This window comes from Juglans regia, chromosome 7 (assembly GCF_001411555.2).
Source record: "Juglans regia cultivar Chandler chromosome 7, Walnut 2.0, whole genome shotgun sequence".
Taxonomy (NCBI): domain Eukaryota; kingdom Viridiplantae; phylum Streptophyta; class Magnoliopsida; order Fagales; family Juglandaceae; genus Juglans; species Juglans regia.
In genome coordinates this window covers 36,586,115-36,608,817 of record NC_049907.1, presented here as the reverse complement: position 1 = coordinate 36,608,817, position 22,703 = coordinate 36,586,115, and the positions used below count along the sequence as shown (strand labels likewise).

Sequence of the window (22,703 nt, the reverse complement as noted above, 5' to 3'; positions counted from 1 at the left end):
GACAGAGAGAGAGAGAGAAGACGAGGAACCGTGAGAGAGAGAGGTCTGGTTCCAATGAATGCAGAGAGAGGAAACATTATGAAAGATAAACATGTGAGAGAGTGGGTTTGAGAGGGTAGAAAGAGAGAGAGCAGAAAGTGAGGGATCAGTTTGTGAAATTTCAAGATGAGAGAGAAAATCAGACGAAGAGGTGAAGGTTGAGGAAGGGACCGAAATGGGAAAGAAAAAAAAAAAAAAAAAAAAAGAAGAGATATATATGAATCCTTTTATAATTAATCCATATATATATATATATATATGTATGATCCACATATATATATATATATATATATATATGCGTAAGATTATTTGGTATATATATGGTTTTCGTGCCTGGAAATCATCCATGTATGTCATGTGCGTAAGAGTACTTAATGAAGCTTCGGCACCTCTTCTTAGCGGACAAGACGGTGATCATATTATTGTAGGCCGAGGGAGCTGGCCGCTGCCATGCGTGAAAATTCAATTAATGCCATTTTCAAGTTTTTATATAATTCGAAAACTCAGGCTGGTTTGGATTTAAAGATAACATGATATGATTTTAGATAAAAGATAAAAATTAAATAAAATATTATTAAAATATTATTTTTTAATATTATTATTATTTTAAAATTTGAAAAAGTTGAATTGTTTATTATATTTTATATAAAAATTTAAGAAAATTATAATGATAAGATATGATAAATGAGATGAGATGAGATGAGATGAAACACTTTCTAAATCTAAAATGGGCCTCAAAATTGTTGGGTATACTAAGTTTTTCTGAAGAATAATATAATTAAAGAGGATAACTTAAGATATTTTTATAGAAGATACTGCATGCATGAGATTTATATCGTATGATAAAATAATATATAAATAATTTTAATAACATAATAGTTTATAATAAGATCAATGTGTAAATATCACCTCATTAATTCATATTATTGAAAAATATCTGATAATTGTTTTCTAAATATTACTAATTTTTGCATTTGTAATTAATAGTAATTTATTGATAATTAAAAAATTTTTGGTGATAGACTCGACTTAATTATCATATTATTTGGCGGTTTTTGGGGTGTATGGATTCCGTTTAGAGCACGCTTTCCCCGAATATATATTATGCTAGCTAGCTTTGTCATTATCTGAAAAAATGCATTATGCACATCCACGTAATATATATAGAGTTTGCACGCAACAGTCTCATCTTTCATGTTTTGTCGTTAATATCTGGCCTAAAAGAATTTAATTACGTAACCTCTGTTATCTGAATTGACGAAACACGCATTTATCAGCACATTAGCTAGATCAGAAGATGGATGGCGTGCATGTTAGCATTGGCATTAATGATCGAGTGTCATTTTTAAAATTTGATGAATTTATATTTAAAATTATTGTATTGAATTCAACATTTACTAAAATCTTTAACTTTGAATTACCGTATATTTAAATTTATCTCTAAATTTAAAGACTAACTATTCACACTCTATAATTATTATTTTATTTACTTAAATTATTATTTCCCAATTTTGAGTCACAATATATTTAAGTTGAAAAATAATAATTTAAGTATCAAACATATAGTTAGTGTAATTGTAAACTATGAAAAAAAATAAATTAAAAATATTATTATTAAAAAAATAAATTAAAAATATTATTACATTATTATTTTGACTAATCCAATAGTTAATCCAATGTGGGGTTATAGATAGGGAGGTTTTGAATTTATGAAAAACACGTACTTTTCATCAGATTTTAGAGATAAATTTGAGGAAACCAATGTCAATGCTCACATGGTTTTAACTTGGTATACAATTTTGGTCAATATGTGCCAAAAAACCACTACATTAGATTAGACATTGCTATAAAATTTTAGATTTCAACTACAATGATTCAAAAAATTGTGGGAGAACAGTAACTTAACCAAACATTAATAATATTTTCTCACTCCAAACAAAATTGTGGGAATCCCTCTCGTTGAAATCCCATTCTTGTGAAACCCTCCCCATCACTCCCGAAACCCATCCTCGTTCTCTCAATTCTGAAACCCTCTGCACATTTTCTCAGCACTGCATTAGCAAATCCTATCTTCAATTTCTCTTCGCAACGCAATAAAGAAGTCTAGCAGTTTCTCTCGGCAAATGTCTTTTAAGTCATTGATCTCATATATATGAGCAAGGGGGTCTACGTTCACTATTAAGCCTACGCCCGTCCATTCGTTTCAAGCTTGATTCCGCCCATGGACTTGTTAAGAGTACTAGCAATGGCTTATTCATTTTTATCTTCATCTTCATATTTGCATAATATGTCTTTAAATTCATCTATATTGGCTTATGTATCTCTAAATTTTTACATAGTTATGAATAGTATTTCTTCAAGTTTGAAGAAGCACTATTCACTCTTCAAACATTATTTTTAATGTTTTTTCCTCTCCTACCCGTTAAAATCAATTTTGTGGAATTTGTATTAAGATGATTTTGATATATGAAATTTGTATTAAATTGATGATACAAAGTATTTTTTAGTACATATTAATATTAATTGATAAAATTGATCATTTTGATACATGAAATTTGTAATATTTAGATATATGAAATTTGTATTTTTGAGCACATGGTGCTAATTGTAAAATATATAAAAAATAATAATTTTACGAAAAATAAAAAATAATAATATTTTATTATTATTTGGTTTAAAGATGTATAATCCAATGTAAGAGTTTTTCTTGATATACAAAATTAATTTTCAAAAGATGTGATTTTGAATATGCATATAGAGAAACTAATGCTAGTGCTAAATCCCTCTGCACATTCTCTCTCTCACTCCCAAAACTCAGCCCCTTTCTCTCAGTCTCGAAACCATCTATGAATCCATAACTTCCCTTTCTCTCACTCCAGAAATCCCTCTCCACCGTTGAGCCGTATAAAAAGGGCTATTTAGATCTAGAGGCAAGTCATTTAAATTTCACAGTTTTTTTTTTGGTGATTTATGTAAGGAAAAAATAGATTGAAGAGGTTGCATAGGTAGAATGGAGGAAATCGTCTTAATAATTTCAATAACAAACTTGAATGTTAAATAGCCTTACAGAGAACTGAAATAAAAAATTGAAAGCAATAACATAGTCCACGTTTAATAACTGCTACATACATTGTAGGTAGACTAAATCAACAAGTAACAAACATCCCAACATAAAAGAAAAATACATATGTGGTAATAATTGACCACTTAAACAATACACTAAACATAAATCAACATTTCCTACCTTAAACTGAATGTTGCAAGCTTCAGTTTACATCAATTTCAGATTAGATTCCCAAGTGTTCTCGCATCTTGACAAAAGTGTTTCGCTTGAGTGGTTTTATCATTATGTCAGCCAACTGATCTTGTGTATCACATTGTACCAATTCCACAGTTCCATCCTTTGTAAGATCTCGAAGAAAATGAAAACGCACATCAATGTGTTTGCTTCAACCATGCATCACTGGATTCTTTGAGAGCTTGATTGCAGAGCTGCTATCACACTTAATAATACATGTCTTGTCTTGATTTTGATCCAATTTTCTTAACACTCTTTTTAACCAAACTGACTGACATGCACATGAGGTTGTAGCAATAAATTCTGCCTCTGTGGTGGATAAACTCACTACTGGTTATTTTTTGATGACCAAGAAATTGCCCCTGAACTTAATAAGAAAATATAACCCGAAGTGCTCTTTCGATATTCTAAATCTCTAGCATAATCACTGTCAGTATAAGCAATAAGTTCAGCATTTCCTCCATTCCTATAGAAAATCCCAAAATCAAAAGTTCATTTTAGATATCGTATCACTCTTTTTGCTGCTTGCAAGTGTAATTCAATAGGATTCTCCATATACCTACTAATCATACTTACTATAAACATTAGGTCTGGTCATGTAGAAGTGAGATACATGAGACTCCCTATAATCTGCTTATAGTAAGTCTTATCTACTTTAACTCCTTCATCTTTTACAAGTTTACAACCAGGAACAATAGGATTGAAAACAAAGTTGCTCTTATCCATTCCAAACCTGTGCAGTACCTCCAATGCATATTTCTTTTGACTAATAAAAATACCATCAGACTTTTGCAACACCTCAAGACCAAGGAAATACCTCATCTTGCCAAGATCAGTCATATCAAACTCATGCTTCATTGAATGTTTAAATTCTTCAAACATTGATTCATCACTTCCAGTAAAGATTAGATCATCCACATACAAGCTCACGATCAAGACTTTACCTTGCTTATTAATCTTGATGAACAGAGTGTGCTCATAATCACATTTCTCAAAAATTTCTTTCATGAAATAAACTTCTATACGACTGTAGCCAGTATGAGGTGCTTGTTTAAGTCCACAAAGTGGATTCCTTAGCTTGTAAATTTTTTCTTCACTGCCTTTCTGTACATAACTGTAAGGTTGTTTTACAAAAACTTCTTCATTCAATTCATCATGAAAAAAATGTAAATTTCACATCTAGTTGATATATAAATGGACCACCCCTTTTGAGCTGCAAGTGCTACTACCAAATGAATTATCTCCATTCGTGCCATAGGTGCCAAAACTTTAGTATAGTCTACTCCATATTGCTGTGCATAGCCCTTTGCTACAAGCTGAGCTTTGTGCTTTTCTACTTTTCCATTTTCATTCAACTTAGTCTTGTACACCAACTTTACTCCAATTGCCTCTCCTCCCTTAGGTAATTCTGTTAATTCCTAAGTCTCATTTTTGTTTATTGCTTCCATTTCCACATCCATGGTTGTTCTTCATTTTTCACTTTTTACAGCTTCTTCAAAAAGAATAGGATTAGCAGCTGTAAACATGGCAAGTTCCCATTCATTTTCTTCATCAGAAAGTCTCTCTCCTATTTCATAATTTCTCATCCAAACAGGTGCTCATCGATTTCTGGTTGCACTCAAGTTTTAAGGGCTGTCTGTGTTCTGAATTAAAGAACCTATCCCAGAAGCTTTAGCAATAACATCAATTATACTGTCTGATGCATTGTCTTATATATCAAGATCAGAATAAGTTTCACTTATTTCCTCATTCTCAGTTACTTCTTCTTTACAATCACCCCATTCTAAATCATATATAGTGACTTCCTTATATTTCTTATCTCAGTCCCAGTTCTTGTTTTCCTCGAATACAAAATCCCTACTAATTATGATCTTTTGTGAAATAGGATCATACAACCTATAAGCCTTTGATTCTTCACTAACTCCAAATAAAACACAACTGAAACTCTTATCATCTAGTTTAGTTCTTTTATTGTCAGGCACATGGATATGAGAAATACATCAAAATACTCTAAAATAATCAATTGAAGGCTAAATTTTACTCCAAGTTTCGGGACTTCGATTTAAAACAAGTACAGTCCAGTTAACTGCTTTAGGCCAGAAGGACTTTAGAATTTTCTTTGCTGAAAGCATACTTCAAACCATATTCATAATTGTTTTATTCTTTCGTTCCGCAACTCCATTCTATTGTGGCGTATATGCAGCTATTAACTGTCGCCGTATACCATTTTTATCACAAAAATTGACAAATTCTTGGGATGTAAACTTGCCTCCTCGATTAGTGTGTAGACTTCTCAGAAAAAGATTTGTTTCTTTCTCAACATGAATATTAAAACTTTTGAAAAAGTCAAAAGCTTCTGATTTTTCCACACAAAAATAAACCCATGTTTTTCTACTAAAATCATTAGTGAAAGTAAGCAGATACCTTTTCTTGCTGTTAGAGATGGGTTTAATTAGTCCACAAATGTCTGCATGCACCAATTGAAGAATTTCTGCAGCTCGCCAGGTGGTCTTCTTAGGAAATGAATTCCTGTGTTGTTTCCCTCCCAAACATTCTTTGCACAGCTTCGAGGGAGGTTGAAAATTCGGCAAGCCATTCACCATCTCTCTTTGTTGAAGAGTCTTTAACCCTTTAAAACTCAAGTGTCCATATCGATAGTGCCAAAGCTGTTCAATGTCTTTAGTTATTGTTTTAAAACAAGTGGAAGCTATAGGTTGGGATATAGCATGCAGGACAAACATTCTATTGGAAGTCATTTTCATATCCATAATCAAACCTTTCTGAGAATGAAACACTTTACATTTGTCATTTTGAAACAAAACAATATGTCCATTTTCTTGCAACTGTCCAATACTTAGCAAATTATTCTTCAATTCAGGTACATAAAACACACTTGTAATTATCTATATTAGACCATTTACTTCCAACTTGACATTGCCCTTTCCCAACATAGCCATACTTATGTTGTTGCCAAGCTTCACAGAGTCTCGAAAAATACCATCAAAGTCTAAGAAATACTCTTTGTTGCCACACATGTGATTGCTGCAACCAGAATCAAGAAACCACATGTCTTCTCGACTGACTTTGTTGGTATCCATATATGCAATCAGCAACATTTCTTCTTAATTCTCTGCATAATTTGTTTCTGTGTTCTTATTTGGACATTTCCATGCAAAGTGTCCTAGCTTATGACAATTGTAACACTCCACTGTGGCCTTATCAAAAGACCTGTTGTTGTGTCCTCTTCCTCTTCCTCTGTAGTTTCCATGACCATGATCTCTTCCTCCTGAGGAATCTCCATGAGTGATCTTCAAAGCTTGCTCTTCTTCAACATGTGAACTCATGTGTTGTTCATGTACAATTAGACTGCTCTGCAACTCATCAATAGTTAAAGTGTCGATATCTTTAGACTCCTCAGTAGAACATACAACATAATCAAATTTTGGAGTCATGGATCTTAAAATCATTTTAACAACAACAATACTTCCCTTATCTTCTTCATTTGCTTTCCTCTTGTTGGCTATGGTAAGAGGGCAAGCAAAATATTCATTCACAGTTTCTCTAGTTTTCATGTGAAGAACTTCGAATTCCTTTCTAAGAGCTTGCAAGTTTCCACGTTTCACTCGCGTTGTGCCTTGATATTTCTACTTCATGGAGTCCCAGATATCCTTTGAAGATTTCTTGTTAAGAATTGTCTCCAGAATAGAAAGATCTAATGCCTGAAATAGATAGTTCATAGCTTTCAAATCTTTCAACTGTTGATCTTCAAAGTGCTTCTTCTATGCATCAATGAGAACAACACCTTCTGCTGCTACAGGAATGCCATTCTCCACCTGGCCCCAATACTCATTTGATCGCAGGAAATTTTCCATGAGCATTGCCCAGTGATCATAGTAGCCATCAAACTTTGTAACTGTTGGTTGTACAAACGAACCTTGTGTCGTCATCCTTCAACTAAAACTACTCGTAGAAGACTGCTGCTTCTAAATAATTAGGCCCCTGTGATAGGGCTCTGATGCCAATTGTAAGGAAAAAATAGATTGAGGAGGTTGCACAGATATAATGGCAGAAATCGTCTTAATCATTTCAATAACAAACTTGGCTGTTAAATAGCCTTACACAAAACTGAAATAAAAAACTGAAAGCAATAACATAGCCCACGTTTAGTAACTGCTACAAACGTGGTAGGTAGACTAAATCAACAAGTAACAAACATCCCAAGCTACATGAACGCCATTCTCCACTTGGCCCCAATACTCCTTTGATCACAGGAAATTTTCCATGAGCATTGCCCAGTGATCATGGTAGCCATCAAACTTTGTAACTGTTGGTTGTACAAACGAACATTCTGTCGTCATCCTTCAACTAAAACCACTCATAGAAGACTGATGCTTCTAAATAATCAGGCCTTTGTGACAAGGCTCTGATGCCAATTGTAAGGAAAAAATAGATTGAGGAGGTTGCACAGATAGAATGGCGGAAATCGTCTTAATCATTTCAATAACAAATTTGGCTGTTAAATAGCCTTATACAAAACTGAAATAAAAAACTGAAATCAATAACATAGCCCACGTTTAGTAACTGCTACAAACGTGGTAGGTAGACTAAATCGACAAGTAATAAACATCCCAACATAAAAGGAAAATACATACGTGATAATAACTAACCACTTAAACAATGCATTAAACATAAATCAACAATTTATGTGTAGGATGTGGTTGTTTAGTCTTTGTTTGGTTTTTCATGTTTGTTCATTTTCTATGTGCTACTGATTGGGCAGGTATAACTTTTTTTTTGTCCAAAATTTTCTCTTGCTCGAAGGTCTAAATTGGGTAGGTATAATGCCTCTTCTTGCATTATCTGAGATGGAAATGACTTTTTTTCAGAGGTGCTTTTTATTCTTGCGTGTTGAAATTAAGCATTATCTGGGTAGGTATAATTTATCTTCTTGCGTGTTTTTTTTTTCTTTTCTTGTGTTATCTGATATTGGAGGTTGAGCACTACTTGATTGAGGTTTTTTTTTTTTTTTCCTTCTTTGCATTATCTGATATTGGAGGTTGAACACTGCTACTTGGCATTTTTGTTAAGTATGAACTGATGTGTAAATTTCAATGGACCTGTAGTACTAGATTGGACTTTTAGTCAATGGATGCTCATGGTTTATGATTTTAGTTAATATCTACTAATTTTAGCATGCTTTAGTCAATGGATGCTCATGGACAGATCAAAAAATGGATAATTGGCTTGAAGCTTGTGACTACTATGGGCCGTTTTATAGCTAATTGATTTGTTATATTTCTATGTTTTATGGTTTCTGTTTAGTGAACTACTGTGTAATTCAATGGATGTTATGGTGACTTTTCTTTTGTTAAGTATGAATTACTGTGTAATTTTCAATGGACCTATAGTACCAGATTGGAGTTTTGGATGCTCATGGTTTGTGATTTTAGTTAATATCTACTGATTTTAGCATGCTTTAGTCAATAGATGCTCATGGACATATCACATAATGGCTAATTGGCTTGAAGCCTGTGAAAATGACTAATTGGCTTGAAGCTTTTGACTACTAGGGGCCTTTTTATGGCTAATTGATTGGTTATATTTTTATATTTTATGGTTTCTATTGTAGTAAACTACTGTGTAATTTAATGGATGTTATGGTGACCCTTTCTTTTTTTGTTAAGTATGAACTACTGTGTAATTTTCAATGGACCTATAGTACCAGATTGGAGTTTTAGTCAATGGATGCTCATGGTTTGTGATTTTAGTTAATATCTATTGATTTTAGCATGCTTTAGTCAATGGATGCTCATGGTTTGTGATTTTAGTTAATATCTACTGATTTTAGCATACTTTAGTCAATGGATGCTCATGGACAGATCACAAAATGGTTAATTGGCTTGAAGCCTGTGACTACTAGGGGCCCTTTTATGGCTAATTGATTGGTTATATTCATATATTTTATGGCTGCTATTTTAGTGAGCTACTGTGTAATTCAATGGATGTTATGGTGACTTTTGTTTTGTTAAGTATGAACTACTGTGTAATTTTCAATGGACCTATCGTACCAGTAAAGTGTTTTATGGTTTTTGATTTAGCATGCTAATTTTATGGTTCAGTAAAGTGTTTTATGGTTGCTATTGTATGAAGTTTGAGTGGGGTTTGTGACTTTGTTGCATGGTTATTGTTTTATGAATGATAGGTTCACAAATAATGGACAATCCCTTTTTCATCACACTCTTGCAAAGTTGTGGAGAAGGTATTAACAACCCTCATGGCTAGTGTTTTGCACGATAATGTTGAGGTTGAGTTTGAAGTAACACAACTCGAAAGGGAAGTAAGGGCACAAACTAAGAAATCCCAACGGAGTGTGTCCTTCACCGTGGAGGAAGACAACCTCCTTGTATTAGGGTGGCTCAACATTTGCATAGACACTATCGGGAGACTAACCAAAAGTCCACCCAATTGTGGATAAGAATCTATGATTACTTCAATACCTTTAAAAAATCTAACTAGCTTGAATGTTCTATGTGCTCGGTTACTAATTGATGGTCAACCATCCAAAAAGTCACAAACAAGTTTTATGGTTGTTTAGCCGAAGTTAAATCAATGCATCCAAGCGGTACAAATGAACAAGACAATGTATGTTTCTAATTATTATAAGTTTTCATTGAAATATGTATTAATATTTTTATAATTGTTGTTTAGATTGATAAGGCAAATGTAATGTACCAATCGACACAAAAAGCTGCCTATAATTTGGACCATTGTTGGAACCTATTGAGGCACCAACTAAAGTGGCAAGTGCATATAGATAATTTGCCAACAAAGAGATAGGGAGGCTGCTCTACCATTCCAACTGCCAATGCCAAAGATAACAACATTTGTGAGAGTATGTTTGTCAATGCGAAGAGGTCATTAGGCAAGAAAACTGGAAAAAAGGGAAAGAAAAAGGAATCGTAAAGAATCTTCACCTACTGAGTTTGATGAAAGGTTAAGTAACATGGAAAGTGATAGGAAAATAATGATGATTGAGCAATGAGAAGCAGTAATCTGGGTTGATAGGGATAGGACTTAGATGATAGAACTTAAGAAGAAGAAGAAGAAGAAGAAGATGAAGATGGAAATCATGAGTTTGAATGTTGATAACATGAATGCGTTGTAGCGAGAATACTTCAGATCACTTCAAATAGAAATTCTAGAGAAACATAGGAATGGATCACTACAAATGTAGTAGCTGGAGGAGGGGGAAGTGCACTGAAGAGTATCATAAATGGCAAAACCTGGTAATCCCTTGATTCTTTTTTGTTATTTGTGTAATCTAACATGCTAAAACAAAATTTGTTACAAATCAGTAAAAAAATCAACACTGTATGTAGGTGTAGAGTTTGTAACTGCTATTTTTGGTTAATATATTGCACAATTTTGTAATTCTATTTTTGATCAACACTATATTGCACAGTTTTGTAATTCCAAACTTAATATTGCAGAGTTTAGATATGTGGCTATAAACAAATTAATACTATAAAACTATTAAAGTTTGTCTCATTTAGTTTATCTTATTAAAGTCTGCATCCCTTTTTGCTGTGCCAACATTTATGGATGGCTGTGTTTTTTCAGGTACTACTCAGAATAGTTTTTAGCTACTGAAGATCTTTGAATACCTAAAACAGTTATGTGGATGGTTTTTGTAACAACTCATGTGGATTTTTTTTGTAACTTAGTATTACATATTTTTGGGTTTTTTTTTGGTTTAGCATAGAAGATGTGTGTAACTCATGTGGATGTTTTTGGTTTTTTGGTAATTGTCATTATGTGTTGTAATCCGAGATTTCTTTTTATGCTGTTGTTAGACATGATATGTTGCTAGAAATGGTGTTGGAAGTGCAGACATAGTAATATCTGTACGTGCTGGTGTTTTTTGTAATTAAGATGTAGGTGCAGATTTATGTAAGCGTTGGAAGTGTAGACTTAGTAATTTCTTATAGGCGTTTATGTATGTGCAGATTTTTTATTGACATGAACATGAGTATGTTACTAGATATTTGGTTAGTAATTAAGAAATTTATATGAAATTCTAGATTAATTTAATAAAATATTTTTGGTTATTATCATTAAATGACATTTGAAAATATGATTTTTAATATTAATTTAATTAGAATATAATTATTATTAACATTTCATTAGTAAAACTATAAAATATAATAAAAATAAATTAAATAAAAAAATTATTAAATTAATAATATTTTATTATTATATAGAGAGTAAATAAATAATCTAATATAAGGATTGAATTTAAATGAAATCGATAAATGTAAATTTATGTGATATTAGTTAAATTTTAAATATATATTTAACCAATTCAATAAAGATGCTTTGAGTAATTCTAAATAAAGTGGTGAGTTGTGTAAATATTATGTATTTTTGTTTAAAAATTAAAATTTATTATTAAAAAATTAATTTTTTATATGTATATTATATCTACTGATTTTTTTAAAAAATAGTGCGTCATATTATACGACTTCAAATATTATTTTTTATGATTTTATATTGGACGTGAAGTTCACGCGCACTTTTTGGGATCAATGAGTTTGGCAACTGCATTATTTGCATGGGGGAGGGAGAGAAGTCATGGGAAGCAATAATGATCGGTACTGGTACGGTTCATGATTGAGTGACCCAATCAGGACCATTGATTTTGCTTTGTCTTTTAGCTGCTCCGTCAAGTTCCTGTCGCTTCAAATTTTCCATCAGATCGAATTGATAGTTTCCAACAAGAACATTGCTATTCATAAGCCCATACATCACACATTAAGATTTTTTTTATTTTTTTTAAATTTTTTTAAAGTTTTTTTTGGTTTTATTATTCTTAAAATAATTGAATTATTCTACTCATAATCTACATATCACACATTTGATAAGAGAATAAAATTAAAGAAATCATAAAAATGATGGTGTGTGGTGTATGAGGCTTAGGAATAGAATTTTTCTTCCAGCAAATATCACCAAATAATCGGCCGGAGATATTTTTAGAAAAAAATAAAAAATCTACGTGTAAATACATCTATTAACAAGAAGAGCGGCGCTACTCGTTTATACCGCTAATTTCACTTGTAATTTTTTTTTAATATTTGTTAATATATTTAAATATTTTTAAAAAATAAAAAAATATATTAATATACTTAAAACTACTTTTTTATTATTAAATAAAAAAAAATCACTAAACAATCAAATTGAGCTGTAAATTTAAGACGGCATAATAGTTTTTATCCTAAGGAGAAAGTGGAATTTTTTGCATTCGTTACTATTCATTTTTATATTTCATGTCTATAATTTTTTTCATAAGATTTATGAATATTTTTCATGTGTAGAGTGTAAAATAATAAATAATAACTAATTAGCATAATTTTTCTAACAAAAAATGATATATACAAGAGAAATCTCGAAATATTCTTTGTAAAAAAAAATGTATTCTACTGTAAAATATTTTTTTTAATTTATAAAATCTATATTTTTACAAGAAACTTATACAAAATTTATATATTTAGAATTTATACTTAGTATTACTTTTTATTAATCTATTAAACATATGATTGATTTTTTTATAAGCATAATAATTTAAATTTACTTCGTAGTACGTAAGTGATTATAACATCGGATAAACAGCACAAATTTTTTTTTAATTTATATTTGATTTATTGGGTCATGAAAAATATATATATATATATAGTGAAGCAGACGGAATTTGGAGAAATTTAGCCACGTATTCAATGGAAGTACAACCATTAACTGTACTTTGAGTATAAGTTGTACCGATCTAATGCTATTCTTTGCATTTATCTTAAATTTTATATATTTTAAATGACCTTATAAATTAATTATGAAAATAAAGAAATTATTTGGCATGTGATACTCAAGCGGATAATTAAGATTGTGAATTTATAAAGTTTAAGATAAAAAATAATATTTTAAAAAAAAGTTTCTAACATTAAGCTTTATAAATTAATCATATGCATATCTATATACTATATAAGATAATGATAAGTTTACTATCATTCTATTACTTATTTATTATTATTATTATTATTTTATTTAATAATTAAAAAAGTGATTATCAATAAAAGAGAAGTACTAGAGAGTATCTACTGTAGTGGTGCACACAATATACACTACGTGAATGCCTCTCATCTACTTTTTTTTTTCCTTCCTTCAAATGCAGCGGCTTCTCTCTCTTATCTCTCTCATCATCTCCGCTCTCTCTTATCTCGATCTCTCTCTCTCATCTCCGCTCTTACTCTCTCTAATCTCCGCTCTCTCATCTTTGCTCTCGCTCTCGCTCTCTCTCTCTCATCTCTGCTCTCAATCTACTCTCACTCTCTCTTATCTATCTTTAATTTTAAATTTAACAGACGTGTAATGTAAATTTTGATACATAACATATACAAAAATAACTGTTATGAATAGTGATTTCTACCGATAATATTTCTTTATCTATATACCAGCTGCTAGCTAATCTTTCTATCCATTTTGTGTCCCAGTCCCACGAAAGTACTACTGCTTTAATTTGGGGGACCCAGGCAGTGTATTGGCCATGGCTGCAGGGCGGCCGATTGACTGTGTAGGATGCTGCGAGTCAGTATAGCTTATCGTTATACTGTTCCATGATTGTGTAACATGTTTGTTTCTTTCGAAAGAGGCTAGCTAGGCGTATAAGTGGCATGAATGGTAACCTATTCTTACGGTACTACCACTCCCAATTCTTTTCATAGATTGTCAATCGTTATCGATGAGTAAAGCAACAGGAATACGCCGGGAATTGATCGAGCTGAGATATTGAGATGGTTTTCGATTCACTTAGGGCTGGTTTAGAGGTTAGCTAAAAATTTTGTATTTTATTTTAATATTATTATTATATTAAAATTTAAAACAATTAAATTGAGATTTAAAAAAATTAAATTATTTATTATATTTTACTTATAAATTTAAAAAATATGTAATGATGAGATGGAATGAAATGAAAATTTTGTATCTCATCCCATCTCTCAAACTTGCCCTTAATTGGACTCATCCCTGTAAATTTGGTTTTGAACTATGGAAAGGTCGACCAAGGTCATCAACATCTCTATAATATGTACAATCTGTCAAATCATTTAGGCTATATTTAGACGTTGAGATTAATTGAGATTAGTTGAGTTGTGAATAATAATATTTTATAAATCTCTACATTGAGATGTCGTTAATTTTTTTTAAATTGAAATGAGTTTAACTTTTTAGATTGAAATATATGAAGTAGGTTAAGATGAATTTAACTTTTTTTATAAAAATTAATTGAAAAAATTGTGAATTCCATTAATGATTAATTAGTTTAAGATGAATTGAATTTGATTCAATAACCAAACAAAATCTTAATCTAGCTAGCTAGGGCATAAGAGGCTGCCATGCATGACTACACACACACATATATATATATATATATTATGTGTATGTATGAAGCTGGTTTAGGGAAATACGTTATATGCATGGCTTCCTTTGTTTCGGGAATTAATCTCTCCCTTAATTAGGTTTTTATTTTTTTAAGTAAGAAAAAGATCAGTGTAATCAAAGGTAGCCTTACTATTCAAAGTGTGACGGCCATTATAACACTAGTACTAGCATATTTGAAATTAAATTCAAAATTTAAGACACGCCAAACTACGTTAGAGTAACTAAAAAATCTAGACCATTAAGCCACCATGCATGCATGCATTCTTGATGTTGTCTTGGTATAGCTAGCTAGGAATAAACTACTTTAGCTTATTTTAATAAATAATCAAGAAAGTAGAAGCTCCTTAATTGATTATTAAAAAACAAGGAAATAGATATATAAGACAAAGGGATTGTACGTACTGGAGCATTATATATTTATTTGTTAAAATAAAAATAAAAAAATAAGTGGCCACAAAAAATGGCGAAAGAGATTCCAGCCAGAAAATATATAATTAATAGGATCTACTTCTGGTACTGTACAGCGATGATATGTCAAATTGTCGAGTGACAGAAACAAATTAGGATAATATATATCTTGTCAATTTATAGTATGCAAAAGCACATGATGATCACACGTGAGTTTCATTGTTACATATGATTCGATTAGGCTGAGTTTTGGATATGGAGTTGAAATAAAATGAATTTAAGATAAAATAAATTAAAAATTAAATAAAATATTATTTTTAATAATAATATTATTATTTTAAAATTTAAAAATATTGAGTTATTTTTTTTTTATATTTTATATAAAAATTTAAAAAAATTATAATAATGAGATAAGATGAGATGAAATATTTTTATTATCTAAACGAGACTTAAATCTAACCCGCATTAATATTCTAAACATATAAGTACTATGGCGCAAGTCTTTTATAAAAAAAATAAATTATACTATAAAAAAGTGTAAATTTTTTTTTTTTTTTTTTTGAGTCCACTTTTTTAAGATATATAAAAAATTTAAACATTTTGAGCTTATACCTATTACTCTTGCGATCGAAATCCATTTTTCTCAAGAGCCAAGCTACGTACGTACCGATCCCTCACCATCTAACTCTAGCTAGGCGCTTCACGTTGTTTTTGTGGCCGGCCTTAATTCGGTCGAGAAATTTAGGTATTGTACGTGTTGAAATAGAAGGGTTTTGGAGAAAATAATACATATATATTTTATGTGTATAAAACTATACAAAATGGGCCTATATATAGTTGATTATGGCCAAAGTAAATAAGGAAATATAATGAAGGAGGAAATATTCTAACCTAGAGTTATTACAGGAAATTAAGAATATTATCATAATATTCTAAGAATATTAGATATAATCTAAGATATATATGTATACACTAACATCCTCCATTAAACTCGTGATGGCAAAGTCAATAGAAGTTTGAAAATAAGATCATCAAGCTAACCAGGTGGATGTGATTTCGTAAAAATGTCAGTAAGATTATCTTCGGAGGGGACTGAGAGTAACTGAAGGACACTGTGCTGAAGATGATGGCGGATGAAGAGATAATCAATTTCAATATATTTGGTATGCTCGTGGAACACATCATTGTGCTCAATCTGGATGGCACTACAATTATCATAGTGAATAGGATAATAGGTTGATTGAGGAACACCCATATCTTTCAGAAGCAAGCACAACCAAGAAAGTTCAGATGTCGTATCAGCGAGGGCACGATACTCAACCTCAATGCTAGAATAGGCAACAATAGATTGTTTCTTACTATGCCATGAAATCAAAGAAGTACCAAATAAGAAACAATAACCAGTGACAGAGCGACGATCGGTGGGATCACCAGCCCAATCAGAATAAGCCTGTAGCTCAAGGGATGAGAAATGCATACCATGAAATAGAGTGCCCTTGATATAGCTTAAAACTCGAAGAACATCAACAAAATGGGTAGATCAAGGCGCGCTCATGAATTGACTGACCAGATGAACAACATATAAAATGTAAGGCCTGGTGACAATAAGATAAATGAGACTCCCAACTAAATGTCGATAAAGTGTTGCATCTGAAAGTGGGGCACCGTCAGTGGCTAGGAGTTTGGTATTATACTCAAGTGGACTAGTGGGTATCTTGCTATCTGTCAACCTAGTTTTCGAAAGTAAATCAGAAGCATATTTGGCTTGAGTGAGATAATAACCGTCCTGACTTGAAGTAACTTCAAGACCGAGAAAGTAGTTAAAGTGTCTCAAATCCTTCATCTCAAAATTCTGACTAAGAAAAGTTTGAAGATCTCGAATACGAGCAATATCATCACCATTAATAATTATATCATCCACATAGAGAAGAAGAATGATAATACCTACACCAGTAGTACAAAGAAATAGGACAGAATCTTATGGGCTAGAAATAAAGCCTTGTTAAGAAATCACTGACCGAAATTTATCGAACCAAGCTGGAGAAGTGTTAGTGTATACATATATATCTTAGATTATATCCAATATTCTTAAAATATTATGATAATATTCTTAATTTCCTGTAATTACTCTATGTTAGAATATTTCTTCCTTCATTGTATTTTCTAATTTATTTTGGTCATATTCAACTATATATAGGCTTATTTTGTACAGTTTTATACATAGAAAATATATATTATTTTTTCCAAAACCCTCTATATTTCAACAGTGTACGTACGTAGAGAGCAAATTAAATGTGGTTAATTTATGTGAAGAAAATGAAAATGTACGTGCTTTAATTAGATGGTAGTGTTTGTCTGATCGATCATCAGATGAGAGATTTTGCTGCACCGATCCATGCTTTTATGGCCAGTTCATGATGAAGTACTTACTCATGTTCCATATATATATAATAGACGTTAAATATATATTTAGAGTAATACTCTCCACATGCCAAAACTAGATTTAGATTTTCTGATAGGATTAGCTAGAACTATAATTTAATTCGTAGCTAGTCATGTTTGTTAAGATATTATTTTATTGTATTCTTAAGAGAATTTAAGCGCGCAGCAACTTTTAATTAAGACAGTTAATAAATTAATTATCATAACTTTCTTCTTTAACAGTGGATTGTTTTGGTGTTTTGCTTTCACCAACAAAACCACATCGTTATTTTGTGTGTTTTTCTCGTCTGTTCTCTCAGTGTATTTTGAAGTTAAACTCAAAATTAATTATGATGTCATTATCAAAAAAAGAAAATATTCAGTGCAGAAGTGGAATGAATCTCTATTTTGTAACAAGCTGTCTCCGGTACTATTGACTCAGGTTGGTATAAGAGAAATGATAGTTGCAGTCGTGAGTGAGCAAGCATTACGTAATCATTTTGAAAAAAATAAATATATATGAGACCTATGTGTAAAAAAATTAATTTTTTAATAGTAGACATTATTCTTTTTCAAAGTGACTGCACGGCACTTGCACCCTTCACGACTGCATGTAGCATTACTTTTGGATTAATGATAGTGTTTCACTTCTATTAACAAATCCAAAGATTAATTGGCGGAAAAATAGAAAATTAATTAAGAAAAGAAAAATGACTGACTCAAATATATAAACACCCCCTAAATGACTATTATAATCAACTGCATGCAATTATTTTTGGGTACGTAGTTCCACCTGACCTCTTTCTGCAAGGACGAGACACTCAAAGAAATTAGCACAAATGGCCTGAGACAACAAAACATCATAAATCTATATGCCATTGAAAGTAATGCAGAGCGAGGAAAGTTGGCATGATTTTGGTCCTCAGCATCCATATTATTCCATTTCTTAGGTTTCAGTTAGCTCTTACAAGTGTGACTCCCCCCAGTCTCTTGGCAGATCCAGAAGTGTTGCTGTAGATACTCGAGGGCTATGTTAAAATGTTTTGAACTGTCTCCATTTAATTTGTTGTATCGATCTTGAAGTAAGACCCCCCAATGATCATAACGCAACATGCCAAAAGGCAGTAACAGATCGAATTCATACTTCTGTCCTTGGTCTTGGATCATTATTGTTTTGAAAATTGCATTTTAACTCAATGTCTGGGAATAGTACATCAGAAAGAGACAGAAAGAATAGTCAAATGCGGAAAGCAATGCTAATGAGGTATTCTGCATCACATGCATTATGATTGACTGTGATTGCACTTTGGCTGTTTGCCAACTTTCTTCATGTCGATTGGAAGGTTTTTATTTTTCCTTTCCAAATTTTATACTCTCTGGCCATCAATTTCATTTTTTACATACTCTGAATTAGCTAACATAAAAATTATTTGTAATTTAAATTTTTTTATGGTTAATGTAACAATATTACAATGAATAGTATTGTGTTTTTACATTGACTTGTACGTATTATAATTCTTATTTGAATTATTCTATCTTCAAATCGGTATGTAGATCACATAATTTATATCGTTTAAATAAAAAAAAATTGATTTATAAGATTCAAATTTTAAAATTTATTTTTTAAATTAAATTATACTTCATACACAATATGTTTTAGAGACCTTAAAATAGGCTAAACCCACATACATCCCCCATGACATGAGTAAAAAAAAAAAAAAAAAAAAACATGCTTTTAATATCGATCCATTCAATCTGCAAATGGATTCCCACTTGAAAGCGCCTTCCCCAAACTTCTCCTTTAATTAACAAAAATTTGGTCATGGTCAGAACTCTCTCTCTCTCTCTCTCTCTCTCTCTCTCCTACCAAACAGCTAATGCATCATGCACAGAGCCTAATGATGCAGTAATTAAAACCTAAGTGATCATGTTACCCATGCATCTGGGTATTGCATGAGACTAGACCAAACCCCTCTCTCCCCTAACCCTAAGCATTAGCAAGTTGCATCCCTTTATGTTAATAGAATGGTGTATGGTCCCCCCACGCCACTAATCTACAGTTTAGCCACATTACATTGCTGTTCATAGGGCTCTTAAATTATGCACAGTGCACCACTTGGGTCTCTCTTCTTTTGCATATAAAGAAAAGATATTTGCTCAAAACCCCAAAAACTTTGTGCCCCACTCTGACCTCTCCCATAAAAGTAACCAAATGAATACTTAAATCTCCTTGTCCCTCCAACCCTTTACTCTTGTCTGTAACAAGAGTTTGTGGTACTTTGGTCTTCAATTCTGAAGGGCCCCACTTAAATTTTAAGAGTCCAAATGCATCTCAATGCAGTGTTTTGACCACCTGCATTATGACAGAGTACTGTAATTGCCAATAAGCTTTGATTTCAAAAATCCCCAAGCTTAGAATTGTTTGTCTGCAACCAAAAAAGTGAAATAGTTATTGTGAAATGCTGGTTGGTCAATCAGAGGGCTAATCTTGGCTGTCCATTACATGTTCTGGCTGTAAATCTTCCACATCACTACCTCCTTCAATTATTAGGACATAGGAGGGCCACAGACTGAAACTCCAATATACAGTAATCCAAAGACTACCACTGCTCTATGTTTATTAGCTGTATGTCTAGGTTTAAGTATATTAATTAGAGCTGTCCAAATCTTAATGGAAGCTTTTCAACAAATGAATATAATATCTACCACTTGTAAACTTAATTTCTCAGATGACAGGAAAACCCATCCCCAGTTGTTGAAAATAACATGCTGCACCAACAATGATGAAGCTCTTCAAAAGGGCAACTTGGTCAGTGAGTGTAAGTATCTTGTAGATATCGTAGATTCAGCTTTCACATGGCTAGAAATTACTCTCATGTGACCACATGCTGCTCCGGACTCCTCCCATGTTATAATCCCTCTTATAAGCATGGGAGTCAAACTACAAAGCTTAGCCACCCTTTAATACTCCATGACCACCACTTTACTTTTTAGTTGAAAAGATAACCTAATCTAAAGCTTAGCCACCCTATTATCCCTTTGCTAAAATCTTCTGGCAGAGTTTTCAATTGATCTCATCACTAAATTCAGATATAATAATATATTCATAATATATATATATATTATATATTCAGAATTGATAAATGAACCAGCCTAGATTATTCTATTGTAACACCATTTTTTAAAATCGAGAGTATTAATCCACAATTTCATGTGAGGAATCAGATATGGTCAGCCTGGGGGATGCCATTTATTTTTCACACGTTTTAAACGATATCAACGATTCAACAATAAACTCCATGGATAACTCCATATTAGTATATATATTACCCTTTTATCTTTTATTTTCTTGTCTTATATTTTATTTTATTTTTGCATTTAATTATGCTCCCCACCTCACTAAATAAATAAATAAATAAATAATCTTTGATTCTCCTTCCTTTTGTGGTACTAGAAAAGCAAGAAGAAATTGTAAAAGTCTGTTTAAAATTGCATACAAAAATGCGGTACTGAAAGCCTTTTTGGTCTTGAGTTCCCAAGGTGTCCATGTGCTGTTCCTATATTCTAAACACTAACTTGGTTCACTTGTTTCGACTTCACCAGACCACATGATATTTTATAATCCCATAGTCTACAATTTTACTGAAATGACAAAACAAAGGGATTAAAATATTATATATTTATATATATTTATATATACAAAGGGATTAAAAATATAAGAAGCCTCAAAGCATGTCCTTTCCTTTATAAATCACAATCTCATGCATCCGATCAAACACAAGTTACAACTACACAACCTTATTCCCATTTTCTCTGAACCCAAACACGGCCAAAATGGTCTTCCTGGAAACTGTTCAAACTACTTCTAAATCCACTGAACAGCCTTCAAGTCCCCGGATTTCTTTCTCTTCTGAATTCCTTGATGAGAAGAATTTCATCTCCATTAGCCCAAATCCCCTGGGCGTGAAAGATGAAGAAATGGAGATAGATAAAGCAAGAAATGCAGAATTCGAGTTCCTATCAAGCAATACGAGTAGCCATAAAATGTTAACTGCGGACGAGCTTTTCTTTGAAGGGAAGCTCCTTCCCTTCTGGCAAATACAGCATGCAGAAAAGCTTAATAAGATCAGTCTCAAAGGGAAAGACACAGAGGCACAAGAAGTGCTGGAAAAGGAGAGGAATACAAGGGTAGGTTGGTTTGTTGATGATGACCCATCTCCAAGGCCACCAAAGTGCACTGTTTTATGGAAAGAGCTATTAAGGTTGAAGAAACAACGCGCTTCCTCTTTATCACCATCTTCTTCCTCATCATCTTCTTCTTCTTCTAGCTCCCTTGCCGACATAACTACACAAGATGAAGGGAAGCAAGGCTTGAGGAACAGAGAGAAGCATGTAAAGAGGATAAAGAAAGGATTGGAGAGGACAAGACCAGCTAGTATTAAAATAAGGCCTATGATTAATGTGCCGATTTACACACAGGTGAAGAGCACTTCCTTGCCACCTCTGTTTCCACTCAAGAAGGGAAGACTAGAGAGGTGAAGAGGAGAAATTGGCAGCTAAAGTTCCATTTGGTCTCTGCAGAGTTGTTCTATATATGTTCATCACTCTCATTTCTTTTTTCTTTTCTTTTTTTTTTCTTTTCATTAGATATATATATATATACTTCTCTGTTTTCGAATTTAGATTAATGTTAATTATGGATTTGAAGAGTGGACAATGTAAATGCTGGCTATTTTTGCTTGTCGGATGATATTAGCATTAATTTTCGTTGCATATTCCCTTTTCTATCACCTGGAAAAAACATGTATCTGTCTCACACTGATAGGGAAGTAAGAAGTGAGAAGTCATGCCCCAGTGCAGGATGGAGGACCTGTGAATATGTGGGTCTCGCATTCAGGCATACCAGACACAGAGTTTGAATTTAATTGTGGTAGAAGAGAAGTGTTGACGGTTTGCCCTTTATGAAAGGTGAAAAAGGAACTGAAGGAGCAAATATTATTGTGCATTTGAGAATACAACAGCTCCGAGTACATCTCACTATCTCAGGTATGTA

The 22,703-nt window shown here is 32.1% G+C and overlaps 1 protein-coding gene across 1 annotated transcript; it reads left to right on the top strand.

The window, feature by feature from the left end:
• Positions 1-21,380: 21,380 nt before the first annotated feature.
• LOC109010458 lies at positions 21,381-22,654 on the top strand. The gene has a single exon (XM_018991304.2). The coding sequence runs from the start codon at positions 21,485-21,487 to the stop codon at positions 22,187-22,189; it is 705 nt and encodes a 234-aa protein (XP_018846849.1). The 5' UTR covers positions 21,381-21,484; the 3' UTR covers positions 22,190-22,654.
• Positions 22,655-22,703: the final 49 nt, after the last annotated feature.

Bases quoted from the DNA above. Each gene is read 5' to 3' on its own strand.
- LOC109010458 (XM_018991304.2), top strand. From the start codon at position 21,485: ATGGTCTTCCTGGAAACTGTTCAAACTACTTCTAAATCCACTGAACAG.